At 37.6% G+C, this 14,203-nt stretch overlaps 1 protein-coding gene and 1 long non-coding RNA gene across 8 annotated transcripts in view; both read left to right on the top strand.

Moving 5' to 3' along the window:
* Positions 1 to 14,203, top strand: part of KHDRBS2 (KH RNA binding domain containing, signal transduction associated 2) — a 372,066-nt gene that overhangs the window by 305,583 nt on the left and 52,280 nt on the right. For all 7 annotated transcript variants that reach the window (XR_010651118.2, XR_011738480.1, XR_011738481.1 and 4 more), the window contains exon 7: positions 6,508 to 6,590. Coding sequence is in view for 1 of the 7 variants with exons in the window: in XM_065834300.2 (XP_065690372.1) it covers positions 6,508 to 6,590 (83 nt within the window). In the remaining 6 variants the exon portion in view is untranslated. The remainder of the gene's footprint in view (positions 1 to 6,507; positions 6,591 to 14,203) is intronic.
* LOC139827621 (uncharacterized) lies at positions 8,685 to 12,228 on the top strand. Its single transcript, XR_011738485.1, has 2 exons — positions 8,685 to 9,792; positions 11,171 to 12,228. It is a non-coding gene; the product is annotated as an uncharacterized lncRNA (long non-coding RNA).

Below are 14,203 nucleotides of genomic sequence, written 5' to 3' on the forward strand. Positions count from 1 at the left end.
TTATAATTGCAGCAGTGAATTATGCTGTAGGCTAGTCTTGCAATTATGGAAGGAGTAAGGAAAGTCTCGTTTCTATTAGATTTTATTTTACATTTTCATCCCATTCTAATTTTCTTTTTCAGTACATCAGAATGTATTTTAAGTGTCATTCTGTGACTGTGATTATACTGAAATTTCAATTATATTATTTAATTATATTATTGATTATATATTTCCATGACTATGTGAAAAGTGTTCACCTCTATATGTTTTACCATTCAGTTATAAACATGTTTCGCATTTCTGGCATGTGAAAAATAAGACTGATTTCGTTAAGAGGTCAAATGTGTTGAGTTCACTTAGTTGCCTCTGGCAAAGCACATCTGCTCTAGGTTGTTTCAGCACTGGAGACTCTAGTTTTTATATTGCATTTATGAAGTCCATAACATAGAGCTCTACTTGTTTCAGTTGGTTACTATTCCCGTTTTAATTTCAGCTATTTTGGTTATTTTTACTACTGTTTGTCATTTTGATGGAGATAGTGACAGTCATCTTTGAGTTCATCTTCAAAACACTTGGTAGGTCTCACTAGTGTAGGGGATATATATCATCTTCAAAAAACTGATAATATCTACTTTCTTTTTTTTTCTGATCCTAAAGGTATGGCTGAAGAATCCAAGGCCAGCTATGATAGCAGGCAGGCAGGCTTATGGAATAATTTAGTCAGAATTTCAGTTTCTAAGCATAAATGATGATTCTGAGAATCCTTGCTCAGCAACAGACTAACTTTGCAGGTACTTCAGTGAGATTCATTTGCTCTAACTGCAGGTTTTCAACAATGAATAATTCAAACCTAAGTTCATTACAGTTTGTACCCCTCTTTTTAGTCAGTAGGGATAAATTTCCATTTGTCTAAATTATGTAAAATTAGTATATTGAGATGTGTTCCTCACATCACTCAGGGCTGCCCGTGCCTTAGAACGACTTGAGGACTGAGTCCGAACTCATGTGTGTGACTGCAACAGAAGGCAAGTCCTCCCTATTACAGCACTTTAGAGAGGCTCAGCTAGCTCATGGGTTGTGAACACATAATGATGAACAAATAGAGAAGGAGGTGACAGTAGTACAGGTTTAAGTATAATAGCTGTGATCTCTTTTAACTTTGGTTAAAATTGCCATTTCTCTGACATGATCTAACATTGTAGGTGCTCTTTGCAGTAAAGATTTTAAGATTCATTAAGCCAAACAGGCAGCATGACTAGCCAAGGGCGTGAGTCATACATCTGGAAAGAGAAGACCTCCCGGATGTATTTCTCTATTTTCTCTCCAGTGTTTCATATATGGTAAAAGGAGCAGGATATGAGATTTTCCATAGCTGTTAGCATTTCCTGAATGCAGATGTGTAGTCAGTTGCACACCAGACTGTCTAACCCAAGATCTTCTCTGAACAGAGTGGTGGCTGTTTGAGATGCTATTCCAACCTGTCCACCCATCTCTATGCATCGTTCACAGCCTTCTGATTGCATTCTGGATCTCAGTTCGCTTCAAAATTAAGCCTAGCAGCACTGACTTTTACAAGCTTAGCTTTCTCTGAGCAGTAAATTCTTTCCAATGATGAACTAACTAACATACAATACATAAAGGTCGTTTATTTAACACATCCTTTTAGAGAGCAATTCAACTTGTCCTCAAGTGTCAAAAGTATGTGGGATGAATTACTCTCTGTTTCTACTGTGTGATTCTTAGGGGAATCTGCCACTAGGTTAGTGGTAGACAAGTAACTCTTAGCTTTCCAAGCTAGGGTCGTATGGATGCATCAGAAAATATGGATATGGCATTGGTAGATTTACAGAAGCAAAGAAAAGAAAATAGGGGAAACTCTGCAAAGGCCCTTTTACTGGGAAACAACTGGTTTCACTTTTACTTTACTGGAGTTAGAATTAGAGGTTGATTTTTACACCCTCACATTTTCTGTGGTATAGTACTAATTTTTGTGTACTGCTGGGTGCAGCTTATTTGAAGGGCTACATTGACTCTCTGGCTGCAGACATTTTTCTTGTTCACATAATTGCCAAGTAAAGTACAGAGTGTATAACTCACTTTATTTTGACCTATTGTTGTGCTGCTTAAAAAAAAAAAAAAAACAACAGATATTCTGCAGTTTGTTACTTTAGAAAGAGTTGGGCTACCTTCTGTAAAAAACTAGTTAGTTTTGACTTTGTTACAATGTATTTTATCATGTATTACCAGAACATACATAAAATATTGTGAGTAGAGCAGTTTTCATTAGAGGTATTAGAATTATTTTTCTTCTTGGTTTCCCAGAGCTGAAACCTACCATTTTTCAGAGCATGCTGTGAAAATCCTATTTTCTAAGTCTATTCAGAGACGAGGTGATTTAAACTTGGTGCATTTGAGTGTGGGCTGTTATTTTTTGAAATACGGTTTTTAGCAGTAAGTAGGAAATTCAAGTTTAAATAGATTGGATTACGTTAGATTATGATACCCTTGTTACTGATGATGCTTATTATTTTGTTTGTATTTCTAATGTTTCTTTCAGCATGTGAAACTTGAAGAGGATTTGAGTAAATCTAAATAAATAACATAAATCTTTCTCAATGATATCTTGGGTGTTGAATCATGTTAATACTTAACGTTTTCTCTGGCAGTAGAATATAAGCCTTTTTTCCAATATGTCCCTTTTTTCTCCTCCTTTTTGTCCCTGGCTACAATTTTCTTTATCTGTGGTAGAGTAGTGCATATTTGCTTCTGAAGTGAGTGTTCCCAAGTGCTAATTTCCTATGCTATTCTGAGATGCTTCAGAGAGTTTTTCTTAACTTCACTTTGTGGGGAAAGACTGGTAAATACTTAACTATGTTCATTTTCAAATTAGTCTTTTCTTGAAATGAACTGTATTTTAAAATTTTCCTTAATTTTTTCTTTTCATTTGGTTATTATTTTTTAATGCTAAACCATACCAAACCTCCTCAAAATCATCCGTAATTGTTTACAAACATTGTTAGACCCACTGCAGCTCCAGATGTATATTTCTGTTCCTTTACCTCTGGTTTGGGGTGTATCACTGTAAGGCCAGAGCAAATCCTAGTCATTGAAAAATCCACTTTCCTTTTCCCTGACATAAAGAGGTGTTTTGTTTTGGAGAGATGTTTTGTTAAGAAATATCTGAGATATAGATACCCTGGCCTAAAAGCCTAATCTAGAAATGGCTATCAGTTTAAATATTTCTCATAGTTTCCCTGTTTCATATTTTTCAGTTCGTTCCCAAAAGCTTTTTCTTCCGAACGATGGTGGCAGCTACCATGGGGAAAAAGACTCCTCACGCAGGAAAAGAGTCTTCCCAGGCAACCATCCCCAGTCTCTGGGATAGCCTTGAAAATCAAACCTTGTCAGTAACTTTTTGGAGTTCAAAGGAACCTGTTTCCCTTTGGTCCTGCTTACCTGCACCCTCATTAACATCTTGAAAGAGCTCTGAAGATTTAGGGAAGCACTTTCTTCCCCTTCATTGAAACTGGGTGGCTTGAAAATATCAGCTTTTCATACTGGTTTTGTAATATTATGATGAGCATGGAGATGGATTTTCCAGTGGTGAAATCAAATCAGATCGAATCAGATCCAAAATCACTACATCTGACATATTCCTGCTTGAAAAGCACAGACCTCAATTAAAAGGTGTTAGAACTTATATGCAGGATGGAAGGTCTAAGTGTTATATACCTATATGTGAAGATTTCTGGTGAAATAAATTAAATTGTAGAAATTATAGAAGAAAAAATGCCATATTCAACACTGGCAGCATAGGTAATCGACCCTTTTTCCTTCAGTGAGGTGAGGATACAGCACTTCTACGTTACTTAGATTCTCCAAGAGGACATCTCTGTTCCTATCAACATATATACAGAATGTTTTTAATGCAAGGAATAATAGAATGCATGAAGGAGTCTGATTCTGTTGCTGAGTAAGAGATTCCACAGCGTTTCGAAAGGGCAGCCTGGGTTCTCATCTCTGGATTTATACAGAAATGCTCTTGGGAGCACCATCCTCAGCACACACAGAGCACAGACTGTATGAATTTGAACATCTTCAGACTCCTAGCTTCGGGATCTTAACAGGGTCTACATGGGAGCTGGGTGTTTCATGTCAAAACATGCACATGGAAGAAACACTTTCAAACATTAAATGTGTAGATTCTGGGGAACTGAAGGTTAAAGAGAAGAAAAATTCTCAGTGAGTTTGAGACACTTCAAGGATGTGAAAGGAGGTATTTTGAATCTCAATTCCAGATGACTAAAGGCTTCCTTAGGACAATGGTATCTGGCTGCAATACACCATATTAAGCTTTGAAAAAATGCAAGATGTGCCTTATATAAAGTTGAGCTGTAGGATTAGAAGATAATTCTCATACAGATTGACACAAATAAGAGAACATTGTCTAGAAAACACTTCTTTATTAATGTGCGTTGTGGTTTTTTTTGCTGTGTTCCAACCATTCCACTTGTATTATTTGGACTGTATTGACCTGCTCTGAGCCTTTAGGGAGGCTGTTAAAATCTGTAACATGAACCCACAGAACTGTCAGATATTAACAAGTGTTTTCTGCCCTGCTGATGCTGAACACTGATCTGCCTCAGGCATCAGGAAACTGAGAGAGCTAATTTGTAATGGTTGCCTTTCCTGCTCTCCCATATGGTAGGTAAACATGCTGAAATGTCTTTCCTCTTGCTACTCAACTTTATGTAGGAACCTGCATCTCCTCCTGTTCACAGTAACAGGATCTTGCCCAGTAGCACACTAGTCGATGTGACTAACATCCGTCTGCTGTGGTTCATTGTTTCTCTCCTGTCCCCAGAAACAAGATTGCGCCATAAAATGTTAAATATATCACTGTAGTCTTTTTGCTGCAAGTGTACACTAATGAAGATATGTCAAACTGGTGCACTTCCACCTGAAATGGAAGATGACAAAGTTTGTGTGGACTTCACATTCCGGGAGAGGCCGTTCCCCAGTCTGAAAATGGGACTCTCCCTCCTGCCCGGATAAGCTGGTGTGGGTGCCTGAGAAATGGAGTCACCATCCAAAGTTCTGTTCTTCCTTCAGGACACACAGCACCCTAGGGTGAAGTCTCCCACCTGGAATCCATACTCACCCTTGCTGATGGGTAGGAGACCAGAAGGACAGGCAAACTGAACATGCTTGACCTAGGGAGGCTGAATGCTTCTTCCTTTGAATGTTCTCTTTAAATCAGGACTACTAGTGAAGTCTAGTTCAATACCTTTGTGGAGTTTAATTAGCAGAAATAATGAAGTGCCAAACTAACACTCTATTTTGTTTGTGTGGTTTTGGTAGTGTACCAGAGTAATTGTTTATTTGACTTCTGTTACTTTATATCTGTCTCATGCTGTCCCTTCTATAGCAACCTAACTGAACTTTGCATAGCTTGCGGGAAAGAAAAGGAATTATCTTCTGCTGTAATTAATATTGAGTCAAAGATTTTTAAGCACCTTATTTAGGACTTCCCATAACAGGATTTTTTTTTTTTTTTCTCGTAACTCTGAAATGTTCACTTTCTATTTAACTAAACATATTTGCTCCTACAATTCGTAGAGAAAAAGTGTTTCTGTACAGCATTTCTTGCCTACTCTGTTGTCCTGTTGTATGAAAAGAGTATATAAAAAGTTATCCCCTGGATTATCTCTCTATTTATTCATTGTCTGGTTCCTGAGCACTCTTCGGTTCAAAGGCAGCTACAATGGGTGATAATTGCCCATGGGCCCCTCAGTAAAAGATTCGGGCATTAGATAAGCTGAACCACATTCTGCAGTTACTTGTGTCTCTGGTGCAGGCAGACTGAGTGTTTGTATGAGCCGTCCTGTTGGGACCATTAGTTTGGGTGGGAGCAACCTGTATTGAAGTGTTCATTAACTTGTCACAGAAAAGCATGTCTTTAATAAAAAAGTGGGATGCTCAATGAAAGAGAAGGTGCTTAATCTAAGTTAGCTATAAAAATCATAGTCCATTCTTTCACAAAGATGCACACATACTGTTTCTCAATAGGTTGTTTGGGTTTCCTTTTTTAAAAGACTGGCTATTATGATCTTATAACAGTAATATTCTTTATAATATTGTGCAGTCAACGTATTTTTCCTGCCATTTGTTCATTTCATGTATAGGTATTTATGGAACCACTCATATAACAAATTTCTATGAAACTGTTGTTTTCATGATCATTCATCAGCATTCTACATAGATCCCACTGAAGCACTGTGGTTTGGACAGTAGGCTGCAATTTATCAGTGAGTAAGCTGAGTTCTTAAGAGAGTAACTGATTTTTTTACCATTGCAACATACAGGTTGTTCTTCATGATTCACAGTTCTCATCAGTAGGCTGCATGATTTACATAATACTGGGCAAAATTAGCATGTGTGTGCTGACACAAGTTACTTTTACAGTTTGATAATGTGCTTTGATTTATCAGTCTTCTAAGCTGTGGTGTTCTACTTTTTCCCTAGGGATACGATGACGGATATGGGGGTGAATATGATGATCCAAGCTATGAGGCATATGATAACAGTTATGCCACCCAAACACAAAGGTAAGAATTTGTACTCTTACATTAATTTTTTTAGGAACACTTTTTCTCTTTTACCTTTTCATGTAAATTTCCTGTCTTATTTTCCACAATGAATTTTGCAAAATCTCTCAGTACTTTAAAAAGCTGTCAAAAAGTAAGAATGGCAGGGTTTATATATAGAATTATTTAGATGAAGCAAAAATGCTAGCAGCTATACTTTCAAAATTGGTGCAAATGAGGTGTATTTTTTAAAAAAGCAAGTGATTACGTAATTTTGCTATCCGATATCGTTCTGAACTTGTTTGTGCTTTTTTTTTCCTTTAGTAGTGCGAAGTTGTAAAGGGTATCTCATATTTATGGCTTTTACAATGTTTTGGGCAAAAGCAGAGGGAGATTAAAAACATAATTATGATAGTAAATATGTGCCACCGGTTGGCATCCATCATCAAGGTAAACTGTAGAATGGAATTGCATGCCTGAAGTAAGGGTGAAGCTATCTGTTTTCAGCAAGGTACCTTCTCAGAAACTCTTAGAATTGATACAAGCAACCCAGTTTGGAAATTTATTTTATGTCCTTATTGTGTGTGATAATGGGGAAAATTACATTCACGTATGTTACAATTTGTGTCACTAAAATGAGGCAACAACATGATCACTTTTTATGTACTCATACGCCACGTGCACTCATATATTAATTCAGCATTTGATCCATGTTTATTAAATATGGAATAACAGCTTTTTAACAGTTAAACTGAAGAATAAAAGGGTTCTTCAGCCAGTTGTTCAGAAATCACCCACATGGGTTGTTAAGGGTACATGTGAGACTCTGGAAGGGCAAATGTAAGTTTAACAAGAAAAGAAACAGATTTTAACTCAGTTAATGTGATTCTCACTGGCCAAGAAAGCAATGTACATGTGCACAGCTCTTCATTCCAAAGAACAGAGGACCTTAAACTTGCTTTTTGTTTAACCATCTTTTTTGTTGAATGCTTTGCTGATAAAAATGCCTGTCAGAATTACATTCAGCTCCAGAACTGCTGTAGTGAGTGGCACTTTAGCTGATAAAAAAAATACTTTCTAAGTATTTTTATAACCAGTGAAGTATATTTAAAGGGATTTGTCACACCTAAATGTGAACGCCATCAAGTATACTTTAACAAGACTTTTTAGTAATTATGCATTACTTGCTGCACCCATCATGTCGTTGTGTGGGTAGATATTCTTGTTGTCAAATGTTCTCCCAACTTATTTGAAAAGAATTCAGCCCATCTTTTGCTACAATAGTGAATTGTTGCAGGAGATATTGCCTCCCGTGTAAAAATAATAATTAGTTGGAAATATCTCTGCTATGACATTGCTTTATATCATCTGAATTAACCTGTAATTTCTTTGTAAGTTGATGTTCCAGACAACTAAATGACAAATATATCAAGTTTATGAGGAGTGTATTATAATCCAGCTAGAGCGGGCAGTGATAATTTGACTCAAGAAAGAAAACTTATAGAGTCTCATAATTTTGTCAATTAAACAGCTATTAAGTTTAGTCATCAGATATGTTTTTTACTAATGTGGGCTACCTCCAGGATACCTAATCTATTTAAAATCTGCCACTAAAACATTTGCATTTGTAACATATGGCAGAACACAGAGTCATGTTGAGTGCCACTGAATGCTGCAAGTAGTCTATTGATTTCAAAGAGAGCACTTTCAAAACAATGCACTTCTCATTTCAGAGATTTAAAGAACAAATGGACCATTAGATGTGCAGTTTGGATTTCTGTACCTTATTTACCATTTAGCTTCACAGAAATGCCTCCCTACTGAACCAGAATAACAGAATACAATTAAATAGTATGACCCAAATATTTGGTTATATATATAAAAGTTTTCTCACAGTCTCAGATCTTGGTTATTAGTATACTCCAGTCGTATAGGCAAGACATATCATGCACACACCTAACGAAGAAGATAAGTAGTACTGCTTCAAAGTACTTATTCATCTCATCCCATGTGTGATTTACGGGGGGGGGGGGGGGGGAAGGCAACCAAAACAAACAAAAAACCACAAACAGAAACAAAAAACCAAACAAAACGTAAATAAATAGATAGATGGATTGATAGATAAATAAATAAATAAATACACCAACCTTGTAGACAGTGTCTGTGATCAGTGAGTCAGTGAGAAAAATATTATTACTGCCCTCTGCAGGGATTGACTGAAATTCTAAAGCATGAGACAAGAAAAATTGTAGTTAGTGCCTTAATACAGAGTGCCAAGATTTCTGTTCACATTAAGGGCAGAGTTTCCACTCGCTTTTTATGTCTTGTTAAGGAATCAATATGGAAATTCTTAGAGAAGGTACAAACTCTTGTCTGTCTCACCATGCACATTGACCAAGCCTGTTGACTTTCATGGCTTCAAATAAAAGAATGTGTTGGTGCAGGGAGAACAGACAGATGGGATGGGGTGAGTGGTTTGGATGCAATCTGAGTTCAGAGTGCTTTTGAGCTGAGCACATCCTAAGTCGCGCCTTGTTCCCTGGCTCACCCAATGGACAGAGTGAAGATAGTGTTCAGCCAGGCTGCCACCACCACCCCTGTTACCTATACCCTTGTCTTCCAGACCATATATCTGCTTCCCATTTGCTCACCAGAGGCTTTCTGACCATATGTAGTCCTTCTCAGGGCCCTTGGACCTTCATTACCAAAGAGGTTTGATTTAGACTTTTTTATAAATTGGGCTCTGTCAATCAGAGAAAATGAGCATGCTATCAGCATACACTGTGGTGCTACAACATGGGATTATGATTTCATAGAAGGAGCACCAAAAATATCAAGCCCTAAGATCATCCAGATGCAAGTAGAGATAAATGCTGTGTTTCTGTGCATAATTATGTGAAGGTAATTATCTGAACCTAAAGGTCAGGGGCAGTGTTGCTGGCCCAGCAACACATTTTGTATAGGCCCTTCTCTAATGAACTCTACTACTGCCACTCTTCCAGACAGAGAGCTTTGTCCTCCATGACAGCAGTGTGATTTTTAGGCTGAAAATAGGGGTATGGGATCACTTCTGGAAGAGACTGTGACAGGGTCTTGGGATCAAACTGGAATGAAACCCACAATAAGTCTGCGTGGCTACATGAGCTGAGAGGCTCCTCAAGAGCACTTTGACGTGGACACAATAAGCAACCTGAAGAAAGAGAACAGCAGGACCCTCACTATGGTAAGTGCAACCTGCACCTTATTATGTTTGGGGTGACTGATTTTAGGAAGGAGAGAATTTGAGGCTATGACAAATACAGTCTATATTGCATGAGGCATAGAAATACAAAAGCTGTATTTCTAAGGCCACCTTTTTCCCTCCTCACCATCCTGTCCCATAATAACAACCCAGAACACAGGATGAAACCTTATGACAAAGATTTAAATGAACAATTGGCTGCCCTTCCCAACTGTGTCTATAACCATTATTTGCAAGATTCCACAAAAGACTACAGGTTTAGCAAGGACATTTAGAAAACCTGCTTATTTTAGAAGTTTGTTCATAATGATGTCAAAATACAGATTTTAAGGTAATTAGAATGAAAGCCTTGTCCAGTGCCAAAGAGAACAAGGAAACAAACATGTCAGTGGGCAGGAAAAGACATCAGATCTGACATATTTCCCATGGGCGATGTTGCAGTGCACTTCGAATTTCTCGGTGAAACCTCTTTTTCCTCTCTCTTCCTCTCACTTCCATACAGTGTGAAGATGGCTTTCAGTGATAAGTACATCTGCCTGCCCAGACACACCAACAGATATGCAGTAGTTGTTAAGTTTATACATTACTCCCTAGGCACTCAGAAATCAGGCAGGGAACAGTCAGACCCTTTCTGCCAGCTAGATTTACCTCTGGAGTCTCTAATCTGACAACTTGGGTTAAAAATATAAAACCTAGACATGCTATTCAGAAGTAAAAATCCCTTTCTGAATATGATTGCTAGTCCTGCTCCTCACCATTGCCTGTTCACCTGTGTCAGTGGTGAGGCACAGAAGGGAGGTAAGGGAAAGAATTAGCCTAATGTTCTCAAAAAGCCGCATCTCATCTCAGCAACCAGTTAACATCTATCTCAAGTTTTCTACTCCCCTTACACTTGCTACTTAAACACTTGAAAGAAATGTATTCTTTTTGTCTAACAGAATTCTGGCATTACTATCACTGCACAGGTGTTTAGGTAGACTCAACCCTCACCTGTGAGCCCTTCCGTCAGGTGCTGCCCAAATTCCATTGCTAAGGTAGATGTCATTCCTGTGCAGGCCTGTAAAGGTATGCTGCTTGTCCACTTTTCAATGATTCTTAGCAACTCAAACACACTGGTATTCTCAGTGGTTTCTTACCTTCAAGCCATGTTGGAACATGTCATGGCAACCATTCTTACTTTCAATTCCCACTCAGATATTGATTCGAACAAATAAATATGATTTTTACAGGGCAGCAGGCAAGTTCATGAAACAAAACTCAAAAATGGGAGAAGTATCAATTTCCAACTCAGCTGTAACACAGAAGATGTAGGAGAATCCTATTAGTTTTCAAAATATAATACACTTTTTTATCTTCTTAGCAGGAACTTTTAAGTCTGTTGAACCACCACCACCACTGTCCAGGATTCAAGGCCTGCGAACACTAGATCACAAGGACAAAAAGATGAAAAGTTTTGTGAAAGAACCTACAAGATCTGCTTCTCTGGTTACTCAAAGCATGGTAGGGAATCAGACTGTACAACACACAGTGTGGCCAAACTCCTCAACCAAGATCAAATGAATAATTTTGTGGCGGTGGATCAGTTGCTGATGAATCAGCTGAGAACCACAATGTCCAGGAGAGCCATCTTCAGCTCTGCTGCCACATCTATAGTCATCTTCACTGACCTTTGTGTCTCTGCCAACACCAGCAGTTTCATTTCAAAGGTACCATGTCTCACAGCCAAAAGATGTACTAAGGAAATCTGGGACTGACAGGTTAGTCACAGGACAAACCATGAAGAGTATGTTCTATTTAATCCACTTGTGCATAACCTGACCAGCCATATGTAGTGTAAACAATGGTGCTTGACAGGGAAAAGCAAAGTCAATGACTGTCCATTGAAGCTTAAGATTTGTGTTTGATACAGTGTCCCTGTTCCACAGTATTATGTTAGATAACTGCCAAAATGAAAGTATCTTAGAGGACCAAAAAAGAGAGAAAGAAAAGTTGCAGTATCAGAGAATTTCAAGTTGACTGGCATAGCTTTCATCTAACTGAATTACACTTAACTATAAAGATAAAATTATATGTAGTTCATACCTATAGCTATGCTGTCATGTGCAAAGTCCCACTGGGCTCCTGTTTCTCAGTGATAGTAACAAAAGTATAACAAGAAGTTTCAGGGCGTATATGGTGCCTACGTGCACTTTCCTGCTATGGCAGATGGTTGCTATGATCACATCAATGTAGTACTATCTCAGTAACTATGTGTTCATAATGATACCTATCGATTCAACCCTTAACAGGCTCTGCAGTTCTGATTCATGTTCTTGTAATGACTCAGATTCACTGAAAATTTCAAGAACATATTCAACCATTGAGATTGAATATATGACAAACTATTGACTTTGAAAATAAACTTTGTTTTCCTGGTTATTCTTGTTTCCATTGTTAAGTTCATTCTGTCTGCTGTACAGCTTGTCTTAACAGCTCCATTTTGTGCAGTATGGACTGCTAGTACAGGGGCCTTAGGGATCTCTTATTTGTGATCTGATAAGAGGGAATATAGCATGGACAACCATTCAGCCCATGTCACTTTTGTGGCTTATGGGACAATCACTTCAGTGATGGACTATTCTTCTCTCCAAGCTCCGTTTGCATTCAGCAAAAATGATGGCCCTATGTTTCAGTAACAGAAATTTAGTGTTAACATTAGGAGAGAGTGAAGAACACTAACAGATCTAGAATGCTTGGTAATCTCCATCACCATAGCTTTTAAAACCACATTAGACAAATTTCAGTGAAAAGCCATGTAAATAAATTTGTGTTCTTATAGGTAGACAAAATTACACATTAAGATCACTTCTACCTCTATTTTCTGTTACCTTTTCTCCTCTTTGTTCATGCACAACTACGTTTACTTCAAGATAAAAACACAGGATAATCTAATTGGGCTAAGGAAGCTGTTTTATTACAAACAGAAAGTAACCCAATTTTCAAAATCCATTTTGATGTCTGGGGTGTTTATGACTGATAAAAATCCTTTTAGGAACAATTAAAGTAAATCTGATGTTTCAAGCACTAAAAACGTAAATGAATTTTTCATAGAGTAGGATCCTGGCTTTCATATGTTTCTCATGTGTTATTAAGTTACAATACATAATTCTAGTCTCTTCCTTCAGTATGATCTCATAATAAGGATATTAGATCTTAATTTTTCAGAGGTAGCATTTTTATCTAGAAAAACAGATGTAAACAAACTGAAGACTGTAGCACATCTCACAGTACAATGCAGCACTGGATGAACTTTCTGTTTTAGACTGTCTCCTTATGCTAAAAAGGGGCAAAATTCATTAGGGGAAAAAAAAAATCTTATCTACAAAAGTATCAGGACACTGAAGAGTTATGCTACTATTATTTGCCACTACAAAGAAAATTAATATCATGGCTAACTCATGTGAAGCATAAACTATCTTAGATGCTCCTTGTACCTTCAAGTATTGATGTAGACTTCTTACAACAGTGCCAGGCCTTATACAACAATAGTTAGTGCAAATTGCAACATGAAACCTGTTTTGTCAGTCTTCTCACTGACATCTCTATTCATTAGAAGAGTAAATAAGTCTTGCACAGTTCTACAAGCATGAATTGCTAAAAACCTTCTGCTGTGGATCTGAGGGACAGACAGCAGTAGCATTCAGATTTTTTACATTGTTTTTACTGATGTGACAGATGTCTTGGAGCCACCCAGTTTAGAGGCCACCTTCTTCCTGCGACTGATGTTAACAGCATTAACTTTAGCATCACTGTAAACTCTACAAATCCAAGTATCTGATCAGCATGTTACTGTGCTAGAGTTCTACAACTGAAAAACTTATGCGTTTTTCAAAGATCTTTGAGTCAAAATTCCTGAAAAGCTTCTACCTGCATGGCAGAAATTACTCCTATATTGTGCAGAACTGTTTTGTGCTAATTTTTTAAAGGAAAATTCAATTTGAAAACTCATCAAAATCTAATTAGAACAGTTACCTGAGAAGACCATTCTCAGTAGCAAATGGCTGTTGTTCAGTAGATAAGTTCTGATCCCTATTTCTGGATTCAGTGTTCAAATGACAACTATCAGTTTCCTTACAGACATCTGAGGAAGGGAGAGAAGCCTGACAGACTTCTAGTAAATTCCTATCTCATGCCAGTGTCTCTAGCATGTTTGTACCTATATACTTGCAATGCAGTTCAGTGTTTCCTGAGGTGTCCAATTATCTCCCCTCTCTCCAGTGGAATCTTCAGTTATAATGCTGTGGAGAGATTTCAAAGCAAAAGATGACAGAAATGCTCAGCATAAAAATAACATTCTGGCTGTTTAATTGAATACCAAAAAACTACAGAGCAAACATTTTTGAACAGTCTTAAG

Source organism: Patagioenas fasciata, chromosome 3 (assembly GCF_037038585.1).
Source record: "Patagioenas fasciata isolate bPatFas1 chromosome 3, bPatFas1.hap1, whole genome shotgun sequence".
Lineage (NCBI taxonomy): Eukaryota > Metazoa > Chordata > Aves > Columbiformes > Columbidae > Patagioenas > Patagioenas fasciata.